General features: G+C 41.4%; 1 gene segment (V, D, J or C); it reads left to right on the top strand.

Moving 5' to 3' along the window:
• The first annotated feature begins 41 nt into the window (after nt 1-41).
• On the top strand, nt 42-27,914 carry LOC120514983. The segment is given in 7 exon segments: nt 42-153; nt 7,899-8,231; nt 8,918-8,923; nt 9,004-9,033; nt 17,001-17,065; nt 18,451-18,489; nt 26,897-27,914. Coding segments are annotated over 7 exon segments (606 nt in total).

Genomic DNA, 27,914 nt, shown 5'->3' with positions numbered 1-27,914 from the left:
CTCTTTCTGCCTCTTTAGGTTTGCCTTTCTTCTTGTTGAAGTTGTCATTTCTGTGTGATGTCAGCTTTTTCTTTTTTTGTATTTCCTGTCTTCAGCTGCTCAGCTTCTTCTCTGTTGCAATGGCTGACCGCGACACCATGTTCCTCCTGCTCTGTAAGTAGATAATTCATTTTAAATGTTTTTGTTATTTTATATTAGCTGGTTTTGTTTTTTGGCTGACTATTCAGATCATGGGGTGTCCAGCTCAGGTCCTCGAGGGCCACAGTGGCTGAAAGTTTTTATTCCAACCCGTTTCTTAAGTAGTCACCAGTTTTTGCAGCTAATGAACTCATTTGCCTTAATTTTAATTTTCTTGCTATTTAACACCCATACCACCTAATTGTTTCTTTTTCTGTAATTAGTGGCAAAAAAAAGAATGAGATACAAAAATGAGCCGAAACGTGAGCAGCCAACTGTGTCCATAGATAGACAGATCTGATTCTTTTTCTTTTTATGTCTGCAAGTCTTCCTTTCTTAATCTGATCCGTTTGGTGTTGGATCAACGGGGTCTTTGACTCTTATACTGATAAATGGATGGATGCGGGGCGGCTGGTTAAAGCATGGATATGCCCTGGTCCTGCCCGTAAACCTAATCCTTCAATCTTCTTCTTCTTCTTCTTCTTCATTTTTTCAGTGGTGTTGGTGCTATGCCGGTCCCTCACTTGCTGGTCCTCGTGGGCTTCCTTATTCTTTTGGTGTCGCTACCAATTTTGAATGTAGCAAGGATGGGTTGGATTAAAGAGTTCAGGACTTCAAGAAGATCATTAGTGCAGACCTCCTTTAACTGGGATCTTGTCTGTTACCCCAACCCTGGATCCTCTCACCCATGTACATATCCTGAACAATCCTCACACCCTTCACTGGTCCTCCTTTCTCGCTCCTGCACTTCCAGACCTCTTGAAATGACACTCCATCATGAGTCTTCTCCAAATTTAATAAACGCCAAATGCAAGCCTTTCTGTTCTTCTTGATGCTTCTCTATCAGTTGTCTCAATGCAAAGACTGCACTACTTGTTCCTCTCACTTGCATAAAAGCAAACTGCTCCTTAACTATGGTGGATCATTCTCTCTATAATCCTTTCCCAGATTTTCATTGTGTGTGACAAGGACCAAATAGCCCTTACTGGACTCCTCCTGATTCTTTTTCTTTTCATGTCTGCAAGTCTTCCTTTCTTAATCTGATCTTTCGAGGTTGGATCAATGGGGCCTCTGGCTCTAAAACTGGTAAATGGATGGACACGGGACAGCTGATCCAAGCATGGATGTCCTGGCCATAAACCTAATCTTTCACTCTTCTTCTTCTTCTTCTTCTTCTTCTTCTTCTTCTTCTACTCAATGCTGTTGATGCTGTGCTGGTCCCTCGCTTGCTGATCCTCATGGGCTTCCTTATTTTTTTGGAGTCGCTACCAATTTTTAATGTAGCAAGGATGGGTTGGGTTGGATTGTGTTATGGTGTGGACCTGAACATGGGTTTCAGATTGTTTTATGTCCCCCTTTAAGACATTTGCTTTATATTTCAGTAAAAGTGTAATCACAAAAAAAGAAAAGTGTCTGTGTCCGTTGTGAGCGCTGAAGTCGGAAACAACGGAAGAACTTAAACCCAATTAAAGTAAAAATAATTTCTTTATTCTTAATTCTTGGTTAGTAGAGAGAATGTGAGACTGCCTCTTCCCAACTCAGTCGACTGATTTGGGTTTTAGCAGAATATCTAAAGTTAACCCATTCTCTCTTTTATATCCTAGAAAAGGAAAAAAAAAACCCTAGCAGTTCATTCTCAGGTTATACATAGCTTAAGGTTAAATCTTAATTTATGACATCCTGGAATGTCCTAAAACATGAAACAAACAGCCATTTGCATTCCTAAGGAATACACCCTTCTAATTATACACACTTAGAATCAATTTAAATATTCTTATAGTCCATAAAGATCTTACATTCTTCACAGGGTCTTCTGATAGTATCAGAGGTCAGCCTTTCCTATAAATGATAAAAGTTAGTCCCTTAATGCTGTGCACACAGCCCAACTCCTTTTCTGCATAAATGAGGAACAAATCATATAGCTCTCTGCAGCATGATCAACTCAAAACATAGTCCTTGATATCTGTGAGTTAAATAATAATGTTTTCTCTTCCTCACCGTCATTGACAAACATAACAATAAGAATCAATTAAACAGCTTGCAGAACTCCCCTAATCATTTTTAAATTTAAATTTCACAGGTAAACGCAATTCCAAACTTTACTAAATCCTCACGACATAATGAGTTTGCGTAAAGACACAGGAAAACAAAATGGCTCTAAGCTGATGAACTCTAATTGAATACCTGACCATTATTACCGGGCTATTCAAAATGAAAGAGCAGATTTCAAAGACATATTTCAAACAATCTGTTTAAGACGGAAGCACATTCTACACATCACTGGATGGAGGAAAGTTCAAAGTTTGGTCCTGTGGTCCTTGAGGTTGCCTGAACTCAACATGATCACCATGGGTGGCGCGATAAATATCAAAATGGTAGAACATTTCTTGCCACACACGAGTCAACTGGTCCCTAGTTACTGAACTCACATCTTCCTCAATTCAATGTCACAGCTCTTGAATATTAGCAGGCATAGGTGGAACAAACACTCTTTATTTAATGTACCCCCATAGATAAAAATCACTGGAGGTAAGATCTGGAGACCTGGGAGGCCATAGACGATGAGCAAGATCTCGTTGTGCACCTCTTCCAATCTGACGTCCTGAAATGCCATCGTTCAGGTAACGCCGAACCTCCAAGTTGAAATGAGACAGGTCACCATCCATCCATCCATTATCCAATACACTATATCCTAACTCAGGGTCACGGGGGTCTGCTGGAGGCAATCTCAGCTAACACAGGATGCAAGGCAGGAACAAACCCCGGGCAGGGCACCAGCCCACCACAGGGCACACACACACACACCAGGGACAATTTAGGATCACCAATGCACCTAACCTGCATGTCTTTGGACTGTGGGAGGAAACCCACACAGACACGGGGAGAACATGCAAACTTCACGCAGGGAGGTCCCGGGAAGCAAAACCAGGTCTCCTTACTGCAAGGCAGCAGCGTTAACCACTGCGCCACCGTGCCACCCTGGCGGGGCACCATCTTGCATAAAAATGGAGTCATTCGAATCTCCTTGAAGTTGGGGAAAGAACCAGTTTTGTAGCATGTCCAGGTATGAAAATCCAGTTACAGTTTGCTCTGCAACAAAGAAAGGTCCATAAACATTGCTTGTAGAAATGACACAAAACATTTAATTTTTGAAAACTATGCAAGGATTTTATTATAAATGAGAAACAACGCTCAGTGGCATTCACTGGTACTTTTAGGCGTGCTTTTAAATTTTGAACTTCCCTCTATGCAGTGACGTGCGGAACAAGTTTCTGTCTTATACAGTTTGTTTGAAATAAATTTTTGAAATCTGCTCTTTCATTATGAATAGCCCTGTATTAGCATTGAACTGTGGAGGAGATGTAAATAAAAAAGGAGTCAGCAGCATCAGAGGGGAAACTAAACCTCTGTGGGGGTTCAGGGTCAAAGAGCACAGACAACATAAAGAACAAAAGGAACGTGTGGGTGCCAACAGCAACAGCGTTAGGATTTTATAGCATAACAATAGAAAGTTTTAATCAGATACACACCTTTAGACTTCAGCCTGCACATCGCATACATCGCAACAGAGGTCATCACAACCAATAGGAAACACAAGATGGTGATTACCCTAATTAAAATCTGACATTGATAGGAACTAGCAGACCCATCTGGGGACAAAAAGTCAGGAAGGAAGACAGGAGTTAGAAAAAAAAACGAGATCTGGAGTTGTGCACTGAAGAGGTCTGTCTGTGGAATGATGAGCTGACTTTTGGTTTAAATTTTTATAGTCATTCTGTGGCTTGTAAAAATAACTGAGATGTTGCTTTGGATGTTTTATGCTTCAAGGATGTAGCTGTGAAATTTATGTTTAGATTTAAAGTGTTTTCTCTATGTCAAAAGTTAATTACTGTCGTCCGCAGCACCATTTTGTTTTTCTTATGGGTGCTGCCATTTTCTGCTTGATACTAGATAGATAGATAGATAGATAGATAGATAGATAGATAGATAGATAGACTGAAAGACACTATAATAGATAGATAGATAGATAGATAGATAGATAGATAGATAGATAGATAAAGGCACTATATGATAGATAGATAGATAGATAGATAGATAGATAGATAGATAGATAGATAGATAGATAGATAGATAAAGGCACTATATGATAGATAGATAGATAGATAGATAGATAGATAGATAGATAGATAGATAGATAGATAGATAGATAGATAGATAGATAGATAGATAGATAGATAGATAGATAGATAGATAGATAGATAGATAGATAGATAGATAGATAGATAGATAGATAGATAGATAGATAGATATTATTTTTAGTATAGTCAGCAGGATCACAACATCACATAAATAGATAGAAGGACAGCTTTACATAAGCTCTTTAAATAAATTTGAAAAAGTCCATATATTGTCTCAGTTTCTCATTAAGGTCAACAGGAAGTGTCTGATGCCTGACATCATGTAGTCCTTGGTATTAAGGTGATGTAAAGTTTTGGATCAGTTTATTTGTAAATTTTTGGCTTTGATGTTCACTATATTTAATAATTGATGTTTTGTTTTTTATTTTTTTGTTATTTGAGTACTTCCCTGGTTTACAAGAATTGGTCAATAAGCATGGGAGTAGTTATCGACTCTGCCACTAGATATCGAATGCCTACAGTTTACCAAGTGGCACTGTGCTGAGTTCATCTAGGTGCATATTTCTGACATTTCTTCTACAATCGTGCAGCGTGACTTTGGCATTTGCTTTATTTCAAGCTGAAAAAAGCTCATGAGGTCAAATCGAATATCAGGACGAAGCTGATCATGTTTTTTCTGCATTAATGGGTTTGTTAATAAAGAGTTTGTTCCCCATGACATTACACTCAACTGCTGATGCATCTCTGGGAAAGCATCATGAAAAAAAGCATCCTGAGCAAAGCCATACACAGAGTTGCATTTTGCACCCCAGATAAATAGGTAGTGTAAGAATGGTATTATATTTCACCCGACCCGACACAGATTGACAAGGAGGCACATGTAAAAACAAACAAACTATTTATTTTTCTTCAGCTGGAGGGCACGTCTTCTCTGTAATCCCTCCAGCCACAACACAGTCCCAAAGCTCAGTACAGTCACCAAGCACTGTTCTTCTTCTCCTCTCTTCCACCACCACTCCTCCTCAGCAAGCTTTGTCCACTTCCACCCGACTCTGGCCGCTGAGTGGTGGTCGCTGGCTCCCTTTTATTGGGTACCCGGAAGTGCTCAAGGTGCTTTATTGGCAACATCCGGCTGCACTTCCGGGTAAGGCAAAACCAGTGCCCAAAAGGGGCCAGCCGCTCCTGCTGCTGCTGCACCCCCTGGTGGCGCCTGCGGAACCCCACAGAGCAGCACAAAACTCCAACCTCCATGAAGCCCTGGTGGACTCCGAGGCACCACTGCAACTCAGGGAGGCTGCCATCTAGCATCCAGGGGGTAATACTGGGCTTCCCACCCGTGTCCCCTTGGCAGATGTGGTGAAGGGGATTCCAGGCCAGGCATGGGCCCAGGCCATACATCACAGTAGATAACTAACTATTTAACTAAATAAATAATTTTATTTGTTTATGCACATACTATGATATCTAAATACACACATACACACTTACGTCTGAACACACCAGAATAACTAAAAAGAAAGAAAATTTAAAAAAGAAAAAAAAAATTTACTTGGTAGTGCCAGTCCCAGTGAGCTGCTGTACTTGTGTATTGCTTTTGGTATAATGGAGTCCCCGGTTGTGTTTCTTGACATACTTCTACTGAATGATTTGTTGGCTGAAACTCCTCAGTGTCGGTGTGTCACAGAGAGAGGATGTGCAGCATTGTTCATAAAGGGGGTCCAGAGTGTGTCCTATAACTGAGCCTGCCCTTTTAGTTAGCTTGTTGATTCAGTGGGCCCTCTTGAAATGATGTCACCAGCCCAGCACACCACACTGGCCATCACAGGGTTATAGAAGATGTGACGCTGATCACAACAATATTTTGTCATCATTTAACTCAGTTGGAATCCCAATTAATTTTATTGAATCAGCCCGCAATCTAGGAGGTATTTTTGGCCTTTAAATCCTGGCTGAAGACTCACTACTTCAGTTTAGCACACCCTGACTAGAGCTGCTGATTAACTGTGCAGACTGCATCTCTGTTGTTAGTCATTAGCACTAAAACACAAGTAACATGATAGTTAGAATTGAATACTAACCCTCACCTATTCTGTTTCTCTTCTCGGTACTCAAATGTGGTACTTGGTGCCACGGCCCACCTGCCAAGTTGTTTTCCTGTCTGTGGTAAAGTCATCCCTGATGGAGGATCGCAGGAATCATGGGATAGAGGGGTCCTTTCATCGGATTGGCTGGCCCAGCACTGATTCAGCTGTGGAATGGCCAAATGGGGGAGGCAGCTTGATGGATGAGGTCTCCAGGACTCTAAAAATATCCAAATCTTATTATATGATATCATTTACTGTTAAATTCTGCTCCGTACTTCTAAAATTTTTATTTTTATGCAGTATTGAGGATTTGTTCTGTACTGTGTATTGTATTGTATTGACCCTCTTCTTTTGACACTCACTGCACGCCCAGCCTACCTGGAAAGGGGTCTCTCTTTGAACTGCCTTTCCCAAAGTTTCTTCCATTTTCCCTACAAGGTTTTTTTGGGAGTTTTTCCTTGTCTTCTTAGAGAGTCAAGGCTGGGGGGCTGTCAAGAGGCAGGGCCTGTTAAAGCCCATTGCAGCACTTCCTGTGTGATTTTGGGCTATACAAAAATAAATTGTATTGTATTGTATTGTATTGTATGTGAAGGATGTCACGTCCCACATTAAAGGAACGCAGCCTCCTAATGAAGGAGAGCCTGCTCTGCCCCTTCTTCTATATTTTCTCCCCAGTTTCATTATATTATCCTTAATTCAGAGAATTAAAAATCTATGTATTGTATTTCCTTCATCATCTGTGTGCGTTTAACATTTGACAATGATGTAGTGTGCCAGTCACCGCTCTTCAAATGTCATCCATAATCCTCACGTTGTGACATGACCAAAGACTTATAGGTACAGGTGATCCAGGTTTTTGGATTGACATCATGGGAGTGCTGATTATTTTTGATCACTTTATTGCATACAGTTATGGAATTCATTGTGTTTACTGCTCTTCATTCCAATATTGATTTTTGGAATACTTCTTCATTGGAATCTAGTCCATTTTGTTTTCTATATATTCTCAATATCAGTTTGACCTTTTCTTTTTCGATTGCCATTTCTTGAATTTTTGCCTACTGTATTTGTGGCCATATTGTTTTATTGTTGCTGTGGCCATCACCAGTTACATGGTGTCCTGCATCAGCTTTGTCCATCTTTTAAAGACTGCGGCACAGTACTGTCTCCATCATTGTCTTCAGATAAGAAACACAATTTTGTTGCCTGTGTTTCTTCTGATAATTTCACTTTGTTTTAGCCTTTTGAATGTCTCAGCTTTGTCTTGCCTAAGATCTTCGGCTCTTTTTTTTGTTGTTTTTTATTTCCTGATCTTTTTTGAGTTTTCAACTCATATGTTAGCTTTGTTTTTTTCCAATTCTTTTATTTTGCTCTTTTGTCTTTGGTTTTTCCTTTCTTTGAAACCATCCTTTTCAGGTCATACCTGCCTTACAGCAGGTATAATAATAACCTGCATGCTCTCCTGATATTCTTGATGGTTCTCTTTGTCTGATTGCAGGTCTCCTGGGCCTTAGTCTTCATGCCTACAGCTTCACGGTGACATCTCCCGGTGGTGACACAGTGAACCTGAACTGCTCGTACCCTAATGGCTCATCGATGCTCTGGTACAGACGACTCCCTGACCGGCCTCCTCAGCCTCTGCTGCAGACATTCAGCCCTAAATCATCAAGCTGCACTTTCTACATTGAGTCGGGAGGACACTTCACTGTGAAGGAAAATCACACTTTGGTCATCCATAATGTATCAAGTAACGACACGGCAACTTATTACTGTGCAAGGCTGGAAACGGACGTGTGCCGCTTCGCTGAAGGGATCGACCTCAGAGTGGACGGTCAGTTATTTTGTATTTTGTCTGATGTGCTCTCTGGTGTCCTCCTCTCTTTCCTAATATGCCGGCACATTTGACAGCAGTAATAACGTAACTGTTTAATGAATAACTTGATTTACTGTGTGCCTTTTGTTGTGGAAACAAATTCCTGTGTTTTCAAAGAAGTCATTCTCAGAGACCAGATTAAAATGCAGAATGATTCTTAGATGTGCACAAATGTCTCAGTTCATGGAGTGAGCAATCAATAAAACAATTCATCTATTTTTATGCTTTTCTGTTACATTACCTCAATACCTCACGTCATCTGACTCTTAATATGCAGATCAATCAATGAGTGCCACCAGTGTTTTCGGGCGGCTTCTGACTCTTCCCATTAATCTGAAAATTGCATTGTAAATTGGGGTGATCTGCAGAATCTGCCGCTTCATAGGAGGAATGTTTAGGCTTTCCCTCATTAGTTTATTCCCACTTTCTTGAGGGGTGTTTGTTACTCATCTACTTCATCTTAACCTTTTCAGCTATCTTGGTGGCTCCTCTAAGATGAGGCAAAAGCCTCATGTGTCCAGGCCCAGAATTATCTTTAATAATTCATTGCTATAACTCCATATAAGTATATATTTGCATTACATTTTTAAAATCATATCATATATTGAGTAAAAATATTGATTAAAATACTTTCTTCATTTTAGATCAAGGTAATGTGCCGACTTTGCAATCATATTCTTGGGTTTCAAAGAAAGACGTCTCACTGACTCTTCTGTTTTATCTCTTCAAGGCTCAAGAACAACACATATCATTTTTGAAGGTATTTGCTTCATTTCTTTGTCTATAACTCTAATATATAAATAAAAATAACAGGGCCAATGCCTAAAAACCCATCTATCTATCTATCTATCTATCTATCTATCTATCTATCTATCTATCTATCTATCTATCTATCTATCTATCTATCTATCTATCTATCTATCTATCTATACTAATTAAAGGCAAAGCCCTCACTGACTGACTGACTCACTCACTCACTAGTCACTAATTCTCCAACTTCCCGTGTAGGTAGAAGGCTGAAATTTGGCAGGCTCATTCTTTACAGGTTACTTACAAAACGCAGGTTTCATTTCGAAATTCTACGTGTAACGGTCATAACTAAATCCTACTTACGTACATATATATGTCCATAGCCTGCAGCTCGGTCGCTGTGTGAGGCGGCGTTGCGTCCCCCATCACGACGCCTCCCACGTAATTGACTGCCTGCCCATATAAGGCCATCCTTCGCTGTGGTCTCTTCATTCCCTTCCTTGGTTCGCCACAGTATTCACGTTTCCCTGCTGATAACTGCAGCCTTTTTATTTAATCCATGGCTTCTCTGCTGTTTTATTGTTCATTTATTAAGATTATAGTTATTTTGCAGGTATTTTAGACTTAGTTCAGGTACCCATTTCCTTGCGCCGTTGCGTCCCCCATCACCACGCCTCCCACGTAATTGACTGCCTGCCCATATAAGGCCTTTTTATTTAATCCACAGCTTCTCCGCTGTTTTATTGTTCATTTATTACGCTTATAGTTATTGTGTAGGTATTTTAGACTTAGTTTACATTGTTCAGGTACCCATTTCCTTTATCATTCCAACTGTACCCCCATTACCATGTCTATCGAGGTGATCACCATCGATCAAAGAACTGTCACTTACCGAGTGGTTTCCATGCCCGGAGATGGCACATACCTTTTCAATTCTCTGTGTTACATATTGCACGGCCATATCAGGCTCACTCTTGATATCCAGAGGAACATTGTGTCTTATGTATTGAATGACTGGGACAGGTTCAAGGTGTAGACTGATGACGGTACAGGAGATAATTAGACTACACAGGAGCACTAGAAGAGTGAAATGCTTAAGCCCTTCACCTATGGTTCTGCATGTGAGTTGATGGCTGCCGCTGAATTGTTCGGTTGTCGCTTTCAAGTGTACCGAAATGGCCAAATAGTTTACACCTTTTGACAACCGCCAATGCCTCTTAAACATCTTAGATTGACAGGTGACGATTTCAGTAGTGTACACTTTGATTTTTATGAATGTTTAAACTCTCAAAAGCTGGATGTGAAGTTATCGATGAAACCGGTTGTGTGCTTACAACGCTTGACAGATGCCGAATGTCACTTCAACACAAGTCCTACAAATACTGTCGTAATTGAAACAAACCATGAAACTCAAACCGATTATGACAGCAGCAATCCAAGCTGTGAGAAAACAGTAAAAAGGAGGCGTGTCAGACATTGTGGTACATTTTCTGATGCAGCTAGACGGAAACAACTTTGTGACGGTGCCGCTAAATACTCACAGAAAAATCCACAAGTTCATAGACATGCTGTCGCTAATTACTCACTGGCAGATCCACAAGTTCATAGAGACGCTGCTGCTAAATAATCGCAGGCAAATCCACAACTTAATACCGGGAATGCCTGTTAAACATCTTAGATTCACGAGTACCGATTTGGGTAGTGAACACTTCGATGAATGAAACCTGTTATCTTTACAACGGTTGACAAACACGGAATGTAACTTGAACACAACACGTCCTCCAAATACGAACCTGACTGAAAGAAATAATGATAATCAAATGATTGATGACAGCAACACTCATAACAGTCACAAAACAATTACATTGACAATCAGGTTACGTTATTTTTAAAATGTTCCCTTTTCTTTTTCATAACTTCTTTAACACACTACTTCTCCGCTGCGAAGCGCCGGTATTTTGCTAGTCTTGTATATAGTGCCTTTCATATCTATCTATCTATATATTGTAAAAGATAGCCGTGACACAGACAGACATGACATCAGATGTCCACAACACACGGTTTATTTACAATATTTACAGTTTTTCGTGCACAATCCAGTCCCCGCTAATCCACACAACTACTCAGTCCTTTCCTCTCTTTGGCCGCCTCCACTCCTCTCTCGCAAGCTCTGCCTTCCTCCTCCCGACTCTGGCTCCTGGAATGGAGTGAGGTGGCCCCTTTTATCCTGCACCGGATGTGCTCCAGGTGCTCAATGATGGCCTTCCAGCAGCAGTTCCTGGTGTGGTTGAAGTGCTGTCCTCCAGGGTTTGGAAACCACCCAGGCTAGGTTGCTGCCCAGCTCTGTATCTGTGGCCATTGATGGAAACCAGGGGGGCTGCCCTCTTGCACCCAGGGGAGATATTGCCCCTCTCCCGGTCTTTCCCTGCTCCAGGCATCCCGGTGGGGCAAGGTCCTTGGTCGTCTGCCACACTATCTATCTATCTATCTATCTATCTATCTATCTATCTATCTATCTATCTATCTATCTATCTATCTATCTATCTATCTATCTATCTATCTATCTATCTATCTATCTATCTATCACAAAATGGTGGCACCCATAATAAAAGCAAAATGGTGCAGTGGAAGAGAGTAATTCATTTTTAACAGAGTAAACACTTTAAATCTAAACATAAATTTAACAGCTACATCCATGCAACTTTAACCCTTGAAAAAAAAACAAATCTGTTATTTTTACAAGCCATGGAATGACCATAAAAATTCAAACCAAAACCCAGCTCATGACTCAGGTGTCTCGTTCCACAGACAGACTCCTTCAGTGTTCATTTCCAGATGTCATTTATTTTTCTAACTCCTGTCTTCATTCCTGACTTTGTCCCTAGATGTGTCTGCTGTTTCCTGTCACTGTCAGATTTTAATTTGGGTGAGCGCCATCTCCAGTTTCCTGCTGGTTGTGATGACCTCTGTTGCGATATATGCAATGTGCAGGCTGAAGTCTAAAGGTGTGTGTCTGATTAAACTTACTATTGTTATGCTATAAAATCCCAATGCTGATGCTGTTGGCACCACACTGTCCTTTTGTTCTTTATGTTTTCTGTGCTATTTGACTCTGAACTCCCACACAGGTTTATTTTCCCCTCTGATGCTGCCGACTCAGTTTTTGTTTTTATCTCCTCCACAGTTCAATGCTAATATTAATGGTCACGTATTCAATTACAGTTCATCAGCTTAGAGTCATTTTGTTTTCCTATGTTTTTATGTGAACTCATTATGTCATTAGGATTTTGTGAAATTTAAATGTATAAAATTTGAAATGAGTATGGGAGTTCACCAAGCCATTTAATTGACTTTAATCTTATGTGTGTCAATGCCGGCCACAGACACACTTTTTTTTTTCTGTGATTACATTTTTACTGAAATACAAAGCAAACACCTTAAATGGGGACATAAACCATTTTGAAACCCCATGCTTGGGATCCAACCCAACCTATTCTTGCTACTTTCAAAATTGGTATCAACACCAAAAGAATAAGGAAGCCCATGAGGACCAGCAAGCGAGGGACCAGCACAGCATCAACACCATTGAGTAGAAGAAGAAGAAGAAGAAGAAGAGTGAAGGATTAGGTTTATCTTCAGGACCACGGTGCATCCATGCTTGGATCAGCTGTCCTGTGTCCATCCATTTACCAGTTTTAGAGCCAGAGGCCCCATTGATCCAACCTCAAAAGGATCAGATGAAGAAAGGAAGACTTGCAAACATGAAAAGAAAAAGAATCAGGAGGAGTCCAGTGATGGCTATTTGGTCCTTGTCACACTCATTGAAAATCTGGGAAAGGGTTATAGAGAGTGCGGTGGGCTGGCGCCCTGCCCGGGGTTTGTTTCCTGCCTTGCGCCCTGTGTTCGCTGGGATTGGCTCCAGCAGACCCCCATGACCCTGTAGTTGGATTTAGCAGGTTGGATAATGAATGGATGGATGGGTTATAGAGAGAAGGAACCACCATAGAAAAGGAGCAGTTTGCTTTTATGCCAGTGAGAGGAACAAGTAATGCAGTCTTTGCATTGAGACAACTGATAGAGAAGCATCAAAAAGAACAGAAAGGCTTGCATTTGGCGTATATTAATTTGGAGAAGACTCATGATGGAGTGTCACGTCAAGAGGTCTAGAGGTGCAGGAGCGAGAAAGGAGTACCAGAGAAGGGCGTGAGGATTGTTCAGGATATGTACGAGAGTAGAGTGAGGTTCCAGGGCCAGGGTAACAGTCGAGATCCCAGGTAGAGGAGGTCTGCACCAGGGATCTTCTTGAAGTCCTGAAGTCTTTGATCTTGTTATGAATGTGCTAAGTCATGGGATAAAAGAGCAATCCCCCCGGTGCTTTATACTGCTGACATTGAGTTGTGTAACATTAGAAAAGAGGAAGTTGGAAGAACAGAAAAGGATTTTGGAAGATTGAAAGTTGAAGATAAATATCTAATATGTGAATATCTGAGGCTTAATGATTATCAGGATTCAGAAGTTACCCTTCATGGAGAGTTAATGAAAAGAGTGGAGAGGTTTAAATATCTCAGAACAGTGGTAGACCAAGATGGAGAATTAGATGCAGAGATGGTAGACTGGTAGAAGGTATCAGGAGTATTGTGTGATCAAAGAATTAAGAGAAAGGTTAAAAGTCAGGTATTTAAGACAGTGGTAGGACCAGCAATGGAACTGTGTGGACCTGAGATGTGGGCAATAATGGGAGCACAGGAGAAGAAGAAGTTGGATGCGAGTTGAGATGGATGTGTGGAATTAGGAGAGGCAATGAAAATCAGGGGAACAGAGTGACGGGAATGGAAGTACAGGGAAGGAAAATGTGAGGGAGGCCAAAGTGGAGGTGGATGGACAAAGTCAAGAAAAAGACCTAAAAGAAAAGGGATTGACTCAGGTGGAGGTGTAGGACCCGACTCAATGGAGAAAGTTGATCAAACACATCAACTCTATGAAGAAGAAGAAGAAGAAGAAAAAAAAGAAGACAACCATTTCCCGTGGGTGTGTGGGACTTTGCCAGGGCTGTGCTTTGTCTCCTATCTTGTTTGTGATTTTCATGGACAGGATAATAAGACCCAACCTTTTTGAGTGTCCATTTTGAAATTATGACACAGGATTTTGCACAAGAAATGGTCCCGTTGGCTTAATCGAGCTGGGCACTCCAACATGCATTGGGACAGTTTGTAACCAAGTGTGAAGGGGCAGGGGTGAGGATCAGCACCTCCAAACCTGAGGCTGTGGTCCTCAGTAGGAAAATGGTGGACTGTCCTCTCTAAGTGGGAGGTGAGCTACTGTCTTAAGTGGAGGAGTTTAAGTATCTTAGGGTCTTGTTCATGACTGAGGGGAAAAGGGATGGTGAGATCAACAGACAGATTGGTGTGGCAAGCACAGTTATGCAGGCGCTACACCAATCTGTAGAGTTGAAAGAGGAGCCGAGTCAGAAGGTGAACCACTCCATCTATGGGACCGAAAGGACAAGCCTGTGGGTACAAGAAGCCGAAATGAGCTTTCTCTGCATGGTGGCCGGGCTCTCCCTTAGAGATTTTGTGAGAAGCGCAGACATTTGCCCTTGAGATTAATAAAGTATCTATCTATCTATCTATCTATCTATCTATCTATCTATCTATCTATCTATCTATCTATCTATCTATCTATCTATCTATCTATCTATCTATCTATCTATCTATCTATCTATCATTCAGGAGAGCCAATTGCGGTTGTTCAGGCATCTGATACGGGTGCCTCCAGGATTCCTCCCTTGGGAGTTTTAATGGCCATGACCAGCTGAGAGGAGACAACAGTGAAGATCCAGAGCTTGCTGGGAGTATTATATCTCTTAGATGGCCTGGGAATAACTTGGGATCCCATAGTAAGAGCTGGCAAGTGTGGCTAGAGAAGGAGACGTGTTGGCCTCACTGCTAAGACTGTCGCCCCCACGACCCGGTCCTGGATAGCCAGTGGAAAATAAATAAATGAATGAATGAAAGACAAGGGCAATTTTACCAGCAATTATCTCTAACCCAAATAGTGTCTGCTGGATATGAAATAAATTAAATGAAGAAAAGTTTAGAAGGAAGAAAACCTGCGAAGCAAGGTGCTGCTAATAGAGATCATGGAAGTAAGAAAAATCAGACCCCAGAGCAAAAACTAAACACAGAAGGGTGGTCCTGAAACATGTGCATAAAGGTATCTGGAGTGTTTAGAGAGCAGAAGTGACAATTTAGGTCCAATGACAGCCCCCAATCATATTGGCTGATATTAAAATGATTACAGTCCCCCATCCCAATCTGTTAGAGCAGCGCATCCACTCTCCCACCATCTCTCAAGTAACTGGTTGATCACTTCTGTCCCTCTTTCTGTGGGTCCTACCATTAAACCCACCACAGTGATTTGACAACAAGGTGAGGGTGGGTGCCTCCTGCCGTATCTTGAGTTGTCCCATTGGGCTTTTGTACAGACCCACTTTTAATATATCTCAGTGTGTCAGTGTCATTCACTGAAACACGTGACAGGATGGCATGGTGCTACAGTGGTAGCACCTCTGTTAGGGATGAAGAAAGAGCTGCCCTTAAAAGGTCTGCTGAGAAAGCAACCAGGAGATGTGGGGTCAGATAAAAGAATAGTCAGAAATACAGGACACAGTCATTACCAAAAGAGGTCTAAATTAATAAATCAAACCAAAAAAATTAAATGCTACTCAAAAAGTAGGCAAAAAAGAAGCCACCATAAATCCTTTACAAAATACCCAACACTACAGTAACCAGAGCACAACGTCCATGACATTACAGGTCACAACATCGGGGTCAGACAGTCAAGACAAAGCCAGGATGGCCAGCAGAAAGCAAACAACCTCACAACTGCTGCTGCTTCATGGGTTCAAACCCTGCGCCTGGTTGCTCTCTGCGTGGAGTCTGAATGTTCTCGTTTTGCTCTTCATGGATTTTCCTTAACATTCCATAGTATGTCCATCTTTATAAAAGGGCAATCGTCTGTGTTTCTGTCCTCTTGCAACCTCTGCACATCACAAACACTTGTTGCTTTTGTCATTCCAACAGGTTGTTTCCTCATTGTACTGCCTTTCTGAATGCCACCTAACCTAAAGCTTGCATTCTTCATGCCATGGTGTGCCTCCATGCTATAGAATGGTCAAGTGATGACGTCACTCTGCCATCTGATCACATGACCAGTGACGTCTGTCCCTACCATCACAGACAGAGAGCTCTTTCATCTCCAGGCTTTCCCAAGTATGTTGTAAAGTCCTTGAACCCAGTTAATCCAATTTAAGGTCAAAGTTGGAAGAGTTGAGCCTAATGTGGCAGCATCGGGCACAATACAGGAGCCAACCGTGGATGGAGTGCCAGTCCACTCACAATTAATTTACAGTCAATAAGTAACTTAAACAAATTAATCTTAAGGATGCTGGGAGGAAAATCCACTCAGACATCGGGACATTCAGCACAGGGACAGACAGGGTGCTGAGGAAGCCCAAATTAAGACCCCCATGGACCCCTGAGTGACTTAATGAATGGAGTTTATGGTACTTTTATCAGTAAAGCACACAGACACCTGGTTATTGCATTTGCAGCACAGATTTCACACTCTTTCTTTCGTTGAGCAGTTCCACAATCATTCCATCAAGCGGTGGGTCCCCCTTGGTGGTTTCATCACACAGAGAGGTGGAGGAGTGTTGGCTGAAATGGCACCCAGAATGCCCTGATGGTTGATTTGCCCCTCGTACTGAGATTTAAGCCCAGCCACACTAAGCATTGCAGCCTGCTATTATTCTTATCATGACGGCCACCGGCGTGACTTTTTATACAGTAGCTCTTGCCATCCTGCTGACTTGGAAGTCTAAATGTCCATTACGTTCAATTCTTTGGTTGGTGGTGCACCACATTTTCATTTTTTATAGATTATCAATTAACATTTTTTTAATTACTATTTCTACAGCATGGCAGCCATCCAGAGTACCACAAAGCAAAGAGAATGCCCAGAAACGCGGCTTTGATTCCGAGGTAAGGAGACGACACATCCTATCCTTCATTAGAACAAAAGTGGAGGCCACTCGGCCCTCTTGGCTCATTTTCCATGCCAGCCCCAGCCTGCGACATGGACCTCCTTGAGTCTCTCCCTCCAAACTGAATATTACACATGGCTCCTTTCAAGGGTTCTTCTTCTTCTCCAGGTCCCCAGGTCCAGGTTTGTATGGCACTCCAGTTCAGTCAACTGAAAAAAAGAGACAATAAAGTGAAACTTTCACTCACTGAGCAATCTCTTAGGACCGCTATCCTAGTACCGGGTAGGACGTGGCTTCCTTATGCTCTCCCAACAGCCTCAGTTCTTCATGTCACTGCTTCCACAAGACGTTGGAACCAATCCTTTGAGATTCTGGTCCGTTTTGAAATGACTAAATGTCTGCAGATGTGTCAGCTGTACCTTCACAATGCCAGTCTCCCGTTCTACCACATCCCGAGATGTCCTACTGGATTCAGACTGCGTGATTGAAGAGGCTACTGCAGAACACTGACCTCCACCCCATGTGCTGCATTATCATGCTGAAAGAAGCCATTAGGAGACGTGGCCAGGAGGGGATGCACATGGTCAGCCATGGGACTCAAGTAGGCCGTGGCATTCAAGTGGTGATTGATTGGTATTAATGGGCCAAAAAGTGTGCCAACAAAGCATTACACCATCACCACCAGCCTGGACTGTTGACACAAGGCAGATTAGGAGAATGAATTCACGCTGTTGGTGCCTCTGCAGAAATTGTTTTCCCAGCATTCAACTGTCCAATTTGGGGAGTCTGTGGACAGAAGTGAAACCCAACGTGGTCTTCTGCTTCTGTAGACCATGTGCTTCAATCTATTCTCATGGGCTCTTCTGCTCCTCACAGTTGGTTATTGGAGTTATTGTAGCCTTTCTTGTCAGTTTGAACCAGCCTGGCCATTCTCTGTGGACCTCTCTCATCAACAAGACAAGAACTTCCACTCGAGGGATGGAGTAAACTCTACTGACTGTTGTGTGTGAAATTCCCAGGAGATCAGCAGTTACAGAAACACTCAAACCAGCCCTCAAATCACGCCACGGTCCCAAACATTTATCTCCTCTTCTGTTGTTTGATGTGAACATGAAGTGAAGCTCCTGACTGGCATCTGCAGGGCTGAATGGATTGCACTGCTGCCACCTGATTGGATGATTAGATAATTGCATGGATAAACAGGGGCAGGCGGTCCTAAGAATTTGCCCAGTGAGTGTTTAAGAATAAGCCCACCAAGTATAGACACTGTGTGATCTAGAGGGAAGCTTACAGACATTGGTGATCTATTAGGATTTGGTCATTTTACAATCCTTTTCATGTTTTATTTTCATATTTTTTCTTTTTCTACTAATATTATTGCAGACACCATCCACAAGCAAGGAGCTGGAAAGTGAATACCAGGTAAGTGTGACTGCACCGTCAACATGTAAAAATGAGGGGCACAGTGGCCTTGAAGCTCCACAGGCCTAGCCCTAAATCTCAGTGGACTCAGGGACACACACACACACACACCTTCTCCCTGTGTCCATGTGTGTTGTCCTCCACGTATTGCTGTTTCAGGTTCAAGTTCAAGTTGAAGTACTTTATTGTCACTGGGTAACACGACAAAATTACTTTTTGTGACAGCCCCACGGTGCATTTAAAGAAAAGTCAAATAATTCCAAATATGTCATATACAGTGAAGTAACCGAGCAAATTATTATTGCTCAAAGTACAGCAGCATAAATTGTTATTGCACCTGTTAATGAATAGTACATTACATATTCTATATTGTATTACATTAGTATATTGCACATTAGCTCTTTGCACGCGTTCAACTAAAAATGATCTCAGACTGAGGAGATTCAGAGTTCAGAATGTTTATGGCAGATGGGAAACGGCTCTTTTTTAGTCTGTCTGTGCATCCACGGATTGACCTAACGCGTCTGCCTGACGGGAGGAGCTCAAAACAAAGAGATTTCTCCCCAAATCTCAAAGATGAGCTGCTCATGTTGATCGGTGCCTCTGTCTTGGCTCGGTGGGTGGTACGAGTGAGTGGGGCCTGCACAGGATTGGCGTCCCATTTGGCACTCATTCCACCCTACAGGCCACCGATCCCACCAGCCCTATAATGGACAAAGTGGCTTCAAGAAAACAATAAGAGGATGAAAAAGCCAAGTCTTGTATTCACCCAAATCGAATTCTTGTGGGGCAGAATGGAGCAGTGAGAGGGGCTGGTAAAAGCACAGCCTCCCTGTGTTTCAATTCCACGTGGCATAGCTACGGGTGGGCAGAGGGAAAAGTCCGCCCCGGGTGGCACATTATTGGCCAAAAGGTTCAGTGCAATTTGTGTGTAAGCAGCAGGGTTTGGAAAAATATCACTCATGAATGAAAGAAGTCAAATTCTCGGATTTTTATTAACAAATGCTTTGAAAATTTCCCCTTGGGATTAATAAAGTATCTATCTATCTATCTATCTATCTATCTATCTATCTATCTATCTATCTATCTATCTATCTATCTATCTATCTATCTATCTATCTATCTATCTATCTATCTATCTATCATATAGTGCCTTTCACTTCTTATCTATCTATCTATCTATCTATCTATCTATCTATCTATCTATCTATCTATCTATCTATCTATCTATCTATCTATCAAAAATAATTTTCAGACTGTCCTTCTGTGACAGCATCAGACATAGCAGTTGAAATGAATGAGGTAATAACAAAAATAAACATAAACGTTACACCAATAATAAATGATCATTTATAATTTCATTTTATTATCAAGAAAACATCCCCACCTATCACTTGTACACTACACTGGTTCTGGTTTCCGCAGCGTAATTATATTAAACTAATAATCAGAACACTGTTTATCAGGGCGTCTATACTACAGTATATTCTTGTCTAGTTGATGCTTATAAATAATTAAATGTGAAAAATGATTGCTATTTCTCTATATATGAATAAATCCATGCAAAATTTATCTTAATTTTTCTCTATACGTCATTTTAATTTTCTCTTTAAATAGGTTAACGTATTCAGATATGTTGCAGGGCGGCAAATCGAAGCACCGAGTGCCACGAACTCAGCTACGTCACAGGAGTTGACGTGTTCTCCCTGTGTTCTCACGCTTTATCCTCTCACAGTCCAGACATTCTTTCATGTCGCCTGCCATCTCTAAATTATCCGAGCATGAGTGTCTCCCATCATGCAGCGATGCTCACAGTCATGTCTGCAGGACCCATTTACAGTGGATTTAAAAGGTATCTGGACCCTTTCACTTCCTAAACACTTTATTGTGTTGTAGATTTAATTTCTAACGGAGAACCACCTTTTTACACCCTCTCAAATGCACACAGTTTTTAATGTCTGGAAAACATTTCGGATTAAATCACTTAGAGATCTGTACATAGACAACATTTTTGCATCCTACGAACAATTACAGTTGTGCTTGAAAGTTTGTGAACCCTTTAGAATTTTCTATATTTCTGCATAAATATGACCTAAAACATCATCAGATTTTCACTCAAGTCCGAAAAGTAGATAAAGAGAAACCAGTTAAAAAATGAGACTAAAATATTATATTTTGTCATTTATTTATTAAGGAAAATGATCGAATATTACATATTTGTGAGTGTCTAAAGTATGTGAAGCTTTGCTTTCAGTATCTGGTGTGACCCAATAACTGCAACTAAACGTTTCCGGTAACTTTTGATCTTCCTGCAACTCGCCATTCTTCCGTACAGAACAGCTTCAACTCTGGATGTTGGTGGGTTTCCTCACATGAACTGCTCGCTTCAGGTCCTTCCACAACATTTCGATTGGATTAAGGTCAGGACATTCACTTTATTCTTCTTTAACTATTCTTTGGTAGAACGACTTGTGTGCTTAGGGTCGTTGTCTTGCTGTATGACCCACCTTCTCTTGAGATTCCGTTCATGGACAGATGTCCTGACATTTTCCTTTAGAATTCTCTGATCTAATTCAGAATTCATTGTTCTATCAATGAAGGCAAGCCGTCCTGGCCCAGATGCAGCACAACAGGCCCAAACCATGATACTACCACCACCATGTTTCACAGATGGGATAAGGTTCTTATGCTGGAATGCAGTGTTTTCCTTTCTCCAAACATAACGCTTTTCATTTAAACCAAAAAGTTCTATTTTGGTCTCATCTGTCCACAAAACATTCTTCCAATAGCCTTCTGGTTTGTCCACGTGATCCTTAGCAAACTGCAGACGAGCAGCAATGTTTTTTTGGAGAGTAGTGGCTTTCTCCTTGCAACCCTGCCATGCACACCATTGTTGTTGAGTCTTCTCCTGATGGTGGACTCATGAACATGAACATTAGCCAATGTGAGTGAGGCCTTCAGCTGCTTAGAAGTTACCCTGGGGTCCTTTGTGACCTCGCCGACTATTACACATGTGCCTTGCTCTTGGAGTGATCTTTGTTGGTCGACCACTCCTGGGGAGGGTAACAATGGTCTTGAATTTCCTCCATTTGTACACAATCTGTCTGACCTGTGGATTGGTGGAGACCAAACTCTTTAGAGATGGTTTTGTAACCTTTACCAGCCTGATGAGCATCAACAACTCTTTTTGTGAGGTCCTCAGAAATCTCCTTTGTTCGTGCCATTGATACACTTCCACAAACATGTGTTGTGAAGAGCAGACTTTGATAGATCTTGTTCTTTAAATAACACAGGGTGACCACTCACACCTGATTGGCATCCCATTGATTGAAAACACCGACTTGAATTTCACCTTCAAACTAACTGATCATCCGTGAGGTTCACATACTTTTGACACTCACAGATATGTAATATTCAATCATTTTCCTCAATAAATAAATGACCAAGTATAATATTTTTGTCTAATTTGTTTAACTGGTTTCTCTTTATCTACTTTTAGGACTTGAGTGAAAAACTGATATTTTAGGTCATATTTATGCAGAAATCTAGAAAATTCTAAAGGGTTCACAAACTTTCAAACACAACTGTACATTCCAAATTTAACTTTCCAGCTACACATTTCTTTCACTATCTTCATATTAGAAACTTTGCTAAACAGAACCTGCCCGATTCTCTTACCTTCCACCTCCCTCTATGTCAGAAAAAATATTTCTCAGTCTCGAGGACTCAGACAGCCTCTCTGCAATATATAAAACCATTTTACAGTCGCTCTCTTTGAAAAGATTCAAGAGGACGGTGGGAAAGGGATCTCTCATTCAACATCTCTGAAAAGGAGTGGAAGGTAGCAATGCAGAGAATTCACTCGAGCTCCATATGCTCAAAATATACAATTATTCAACTTAAAATTATATATCGAGCACATCTGTCTCGCTTAAAACTGTCCAAAATGTTTCCAGGGTGAGATCCAAGCTGTGAACGCTGCAATCAAGTCCCAGCCTCACTGGGTCACATGTTTTGGGCCTGCGCCAAATTAACGTCATTCTGGACAAAAACTTTTTAAGTGCCTTTCAGACAGCCTTGGTGTCCCAATCCCTAGTAATCCCCTAACAGCTGTGTCTGGTGGGCTCACAGAGGGGCTTAAAGTGGAGAAGGACACACAAACTGTGATTGCCTTCACTACACTATTGGCGTGCAGACTTATTTTGCTCCTAACTCTCCTCTTTTAAGTCAGTCAGTAACTGATGTTATATACTGTTAATAACTGGAAAAAATCCAATTCTCACTTAGAGGATCTGTGCAGAACGTTTTTAAAACCTGGCAGGATCTCATCAATAACATTTTAGAATAAGCGCTTAAAGCACAGAAGTAGCAGATTCTCTCCCCTCTTTTATTTCATTTATCTTAATTATTTTATCTATTCATTTGTCTTTACTAGCATAAAGTTTTACACTTCTGCCCTAGTTCTCTTTCTCAGGGGTGCAGGGTGATTTGTTTCAAAACTTTTTTTTTTCATTTTGTAAAACTCGAGTTATGTGTTAATAATAATAATAATAATAATAATAATATTAATAATAATAATAATAATACATTTTATTTATATAGCGCCTTTTCCATACTCAAGTCATTTCACAGAGTTTAAGAGAGAACAGCAGGGTATATAGTATTGTACTATACTCTATTAGTAGTGTCAGTCAGTCAGTCATTTCCCAACCCGCTATATCCTAACACAGGGCCACAGGGGTCGAGTTGTGTATGGAGTGTTATTTGATTTTAATAAATTCAATAACTGCGGTGGGCTGGCGGGGTTTGTTTCCTGCCTTGCGCCCTGTGTTGGCTGGGATTGGCTCCAGCTGTCGTTGAGATATAGCGGGGTGGGTAATGGATGGATGGAAATTCAAGTAAATAAAAAAATAAATAAATGATGGATACATTTACCATTTTCGCCAATCAATCTATACTCAATAACCCATAATGTGTAAACATGTTTTCAGAAAGGTTAGCAAATGTGGTTGGCACCGTGGCCCAGTGGTAGCGCTGCTGCCTCGCAGTTAGGAGACCTGGGTTCGCTTCCCGGGTCCTCCCTGCGTGGAGTTTGCATGTTCTCCCCGTGTCTGCATGGGTTTCCTCCGGGCACTCCGGTTTCCTTCCACAATCCAAAGACATGCAGGTTAGGTGGATTGGCGATTCTAAATTGGCCCTAATGTGTGCTTGGTTGTGTGTGTGTCCTGTGGTGGGTTGGCATCCTGCCCAGGATTGGTTCCTGCCTTGTGCCCTGTGTTGGCTGGGATTGGCTCCAGCAGACCCCCGTGACCCTGTATTCGGATTCAGCGGGTTAGAAAATGGATGGTTAGCAAATGTATTAAAACTCACAAATCTGAAATCTCTCATTTTTAGAAGTATTCAGACCCTTTACAGTGGCGCTCCAAATTATGGTCTGGTCCATCTGGTTTGCTTTATTTCTCCTTGAGAGGCTTCTGGAACTGGACTGGAGTCCACCTGTGGTAAACTGAATTCATTGGACTTCGTTCAGAAATGCACACACAGACATTAGAGCAACCTAGACGAGAACAGGCCATTAAGCCCAACAAAGCTGGCCACTCCTATCAACTTAATTCTTCTAAAAAAATATCAAGTCGAGTTTTGAATGTCTCTAAAGTCCTATTATCCTCCATAGTACTTGGTCTCTTATTCCACATGTCTGCGTTTCTAATTTAAAAAAAAAAAGAAAACTTTGCACAAAATTTCCCCATTTCTTGTTCTTGATGAACTCATTTTAAAGTCACCATCTCGATCCACTGGACTAATTCCCTTCATCATTTTAAACACTTCAGTCAGGTCTTCTCTTGATCTTCTTTAAGGCTCAGCTCCTTCTGTCATTCCTCTGTAGCCCTGAATCAGCCGCTGTCGCTCTTCTCTGGACCTTCTCTAGTGCTGCTGTGTCCTTTTTATAGCCTGGAGACCCAAACTCCACTGAGGACTCCAGATAAGGCCTCACCAGTGTGTTATATAAGGTCCATCTGTGTATATGGGGTCCACAATTCACATTGCATGTCAGAACAAACTCGTGAAAACCAAGGAAATCCCTGTAGACCTCTGTGATCAAACTGTAGTGAGGCATGGATCAGGCCAAGGCGAGCAAATCATTTCTGAAGCCCAGTGGTCTCAGTAATTGTGAAGTGGAAGACATTTAGAACCACCAGGACTCCGAGACTCTCACAGGAACCACACTTTACACCTTGTCAGAATTTTATTTTCATTCTTTCACTTACCAGAACTTTTATCCAATGTGACTTACATTAGAGGTCAACCTAACTGAGTAAATATCAGCCCGGTGGACCGTTTAACTACAAGGGTACAAAATAGACCATCACAAGTGGAGAGCTGTAAACCATGCAGAGTAACACAAGACTAGTTAGTCTTTCTTTAGTAACAAGAACACAAGTCATTATAAGTTATGCAGACACAAGAGAGTCTTCAAATGCGTCTTAGTTGGGTTTTTTGAATAGAGGTGTGAAGCACATGAAAACCGTCTGGACTGAGATCTGACACCACGCAGAGAAGTCTTTCATCAGTAGACCTGAGTGGTCGAGAAGCAGCACAGGACCTCACAAGTGTCTCCATATTTATAGGTGCTGATCCACTGACTACGCTGTTGGTGAGTGTTAAGGGTTTAAATTTAATACATGCTAACAGGGAGCCGGCGGAGTGACCAGGATAGAGGACATGTTCCCACCTTCACTGGTTGAACACCAGACAAGCTGCTGCATTTTGAGTCATCTGCAGTGACTTGGTGACACAGGCTGGTGTTCCTGCCAGAAGAGAGTTGCAGTAGTCCACACATGACAAGGCCAAAGCCTGGACCAGGAGTTGCCCCAAACACTCTGTCAGATCTTCTACAAAATGAAACTGTATGACTGAGAGGCAGCTGCAAAGTGGTCAGTGGACTGGCAAGCTGGTCATCCCCACAAGGTTCCACCAGGTACAATCAAGATAGCAAACTCCACAGTGAATTTAGAAGATAACGAAAAAGAAAAATTACGTTTTTAAAGCAATGGCAAAAAACCACAGATATTTTGTAATTCCCATCAATGTCTTCTTCTTCTTCTTTTTCTTTTGTCTGCTCCCGTTAGCGGATCATCTTTTTCCATATCTTCCTGCCCTCCGCATCTTGCTCCTTTACACTGTATTTTCCTATAACTGTAAAACCTCACATTACTGAACTTTGCCAAATGAAAAATAAGAGAGGCTAATTGAACAATGAAATTAACAAAAAGTAAAAAAAAGTGGTTTCCTCCGGGTGCTCCGGTTTCCTCCCATAATCCAAAGACATTGCGGGTCGGTGCAATGGCGATTCTAAATTGTCCCTAGTGTGTGCTTGGTGTGTGTGTGAGTGTGCCCTGCGGTGGGCTGGTGCCCTGACCCCTGGTACCCTGTAGTTAGGATATAGCGGGTTGGATAATGAATGGATGGATGGATAGATAAAAAAAGTGTCACTGATTGTGAGCAAAAACCTGCAGCCAAAAGGGGTGGGTGGGGCTTATGGAAAAAGGGGTGGGGACTTGGGGATAACATGAATTAACTTGAAGACCACTGATCTAGTCGAAATAGTGCCGGCTTCAGGACTATCCTCTGTCTTGTGGTCATTCAAGCTCTACAGTGGTGGTCCTGGAGGGCACCAGTGGCTACAGTTTTTCATTCTAACCCTTTTCTTAATGAGTGACCTGTTTCTGCTGCTAATTAACTTCTTTTGAATTCATTTTATCTGACTTGCTTTTGAAGACTCAGACCCCTCAATTGTTTCTTTTTCTTTAATTAGCAGCCAAACAATAATGAGGTGCAAAATGAGCCAAACAGCTGGTGTCCATCATACAATACCTGAAAATAAAGACCGATGAAGGTCTCAGAAATGAGAATCTGTTCAGGTCCACAAAACATTTGACCAGAGCTCTTAGAAAAGAGGAAATCAACAATTTCAGAAATGTCTGCTATTGCACAATAAGAACAGCAACAAGCCATGGAATTAAAGACAGAGTTTAATTAACAACAAGAGTTGTCGCCTCATTATTTAACTTGTTGGAGTGAAATTGGTTGGAGTTTGAGGCCCTGACTTAGTTGGTCTGCTGTAGGCTCACTCACTTCACATTTCATTTCTGTTTGAGTGCCATCTAAGGAAAAAAAATGAAGACATTCAAGGGGAACAAATCTTCAAAAACAAGTGAATTAAAATGAATGGAAAAGGAGTTAATTAGCAGCGAAAACAGGTCACTAATTAAGAAAAGGGTTAGAATGAAAAACTGTAGCCACTGGTGCCCTCCAGGACTGGAGTAGGAGACCCCTGCTCTATAGTACGCTCACTGTCACACTCCATTGGATTACATGAACTGATGGGTGACATGTCTTCCTGCAGGAGCTGACACACAAGCACCAGGAGCTGTATGAGATGTGCCACCAACCCCAGGACCTGAGGAAGATGAAGAGGGGAGCAGACAGAGAGCACAAAAAATAGTCCATTTTGTGCAGCAGAGATGGAGCTCAATTCCAGTTATAAATTAAGATCTTGTCTCAATTCTGGTGGTAATGGTGGTGTGAGATTCCTTCTATTTTATGGCTGGGTCTAATGAAATTAGTATGGGGCAAAAATGATGCTGCATTGATGTGCAAAACTGTAGTATTATATGAACTTAGGAATGAATTGGAAAATAAAAAGAGGTCCAGTACAATGTGAACAAAATGACAAAATAGTTTAAGAGACAAGATCCTTGGACCTTGGAAGAACAGACTATCAATATTATAAATATTACAATGACAAGAAGAAAATAACAGGTTGGAGACCACCTTGGTAACCCTGCTTAAAGTTTGAAATGAAAATTGAAGAAAAAAAAAAAAGATTGGGATTACAACAGACTGAACTCGAAACTCTCTTAGAAAGAAATAGCCTCTGTAGAAAAAGCTGCTGTACGTCTTCTCTAGCTGCGAATTTGAAAATGAATGCCGAGTCCTGGTTCGTTATCTTTTAATATACCTGGCAAGGTGGTGTCTTGCTGATGAAAGGATGTGTGTATTTTTACTGAGCTAACTGGGAGAAAAAAATGAAACTGAAAAAAATAAATAAATAAAAATAAACCTAGCTACCAAATGCTAACGATGGGTACAAATTGAAGTCGAGAAAACAAGTTCAAACCAAACAAAACTCTTGAGAAGCACTAAAGCAAGGGATTCTTTTTTAAAAGGTTGTATCCGCAGATTGGGTAACAAAAAGAGCCTCCAGCAAACAGTTTATCCCATCGCACTGATTACCCGCGGGTCACGCCCCTGAAGCCACACCCCTAGAAACATGGGATGTGATGCGGATGACGGCCCTCAAATTGGTGGCAATAGAAGGACCTCAAAATGGTCGTTAAAATATTAGAATTTACAAAGTAAAA

Source organism: Polypterus senegalus, chromosome 1 (genome assembly GCF_016835505.1).
Source record: "Polypterus senegalus isolate Bchr_013 chromosome 1, ASM1683550v1, whole genome shotgun sequence".
NCBI classification, from domain to species: Eukaryota; Metazoa; Chordata; class Cladistia; order Polypteriformes; family Polypteridae; genus Polypterus; species Polypterus senegalus.
This window is presented reverse-complemented; position numbering and strand designations above follow the sequence as displayed.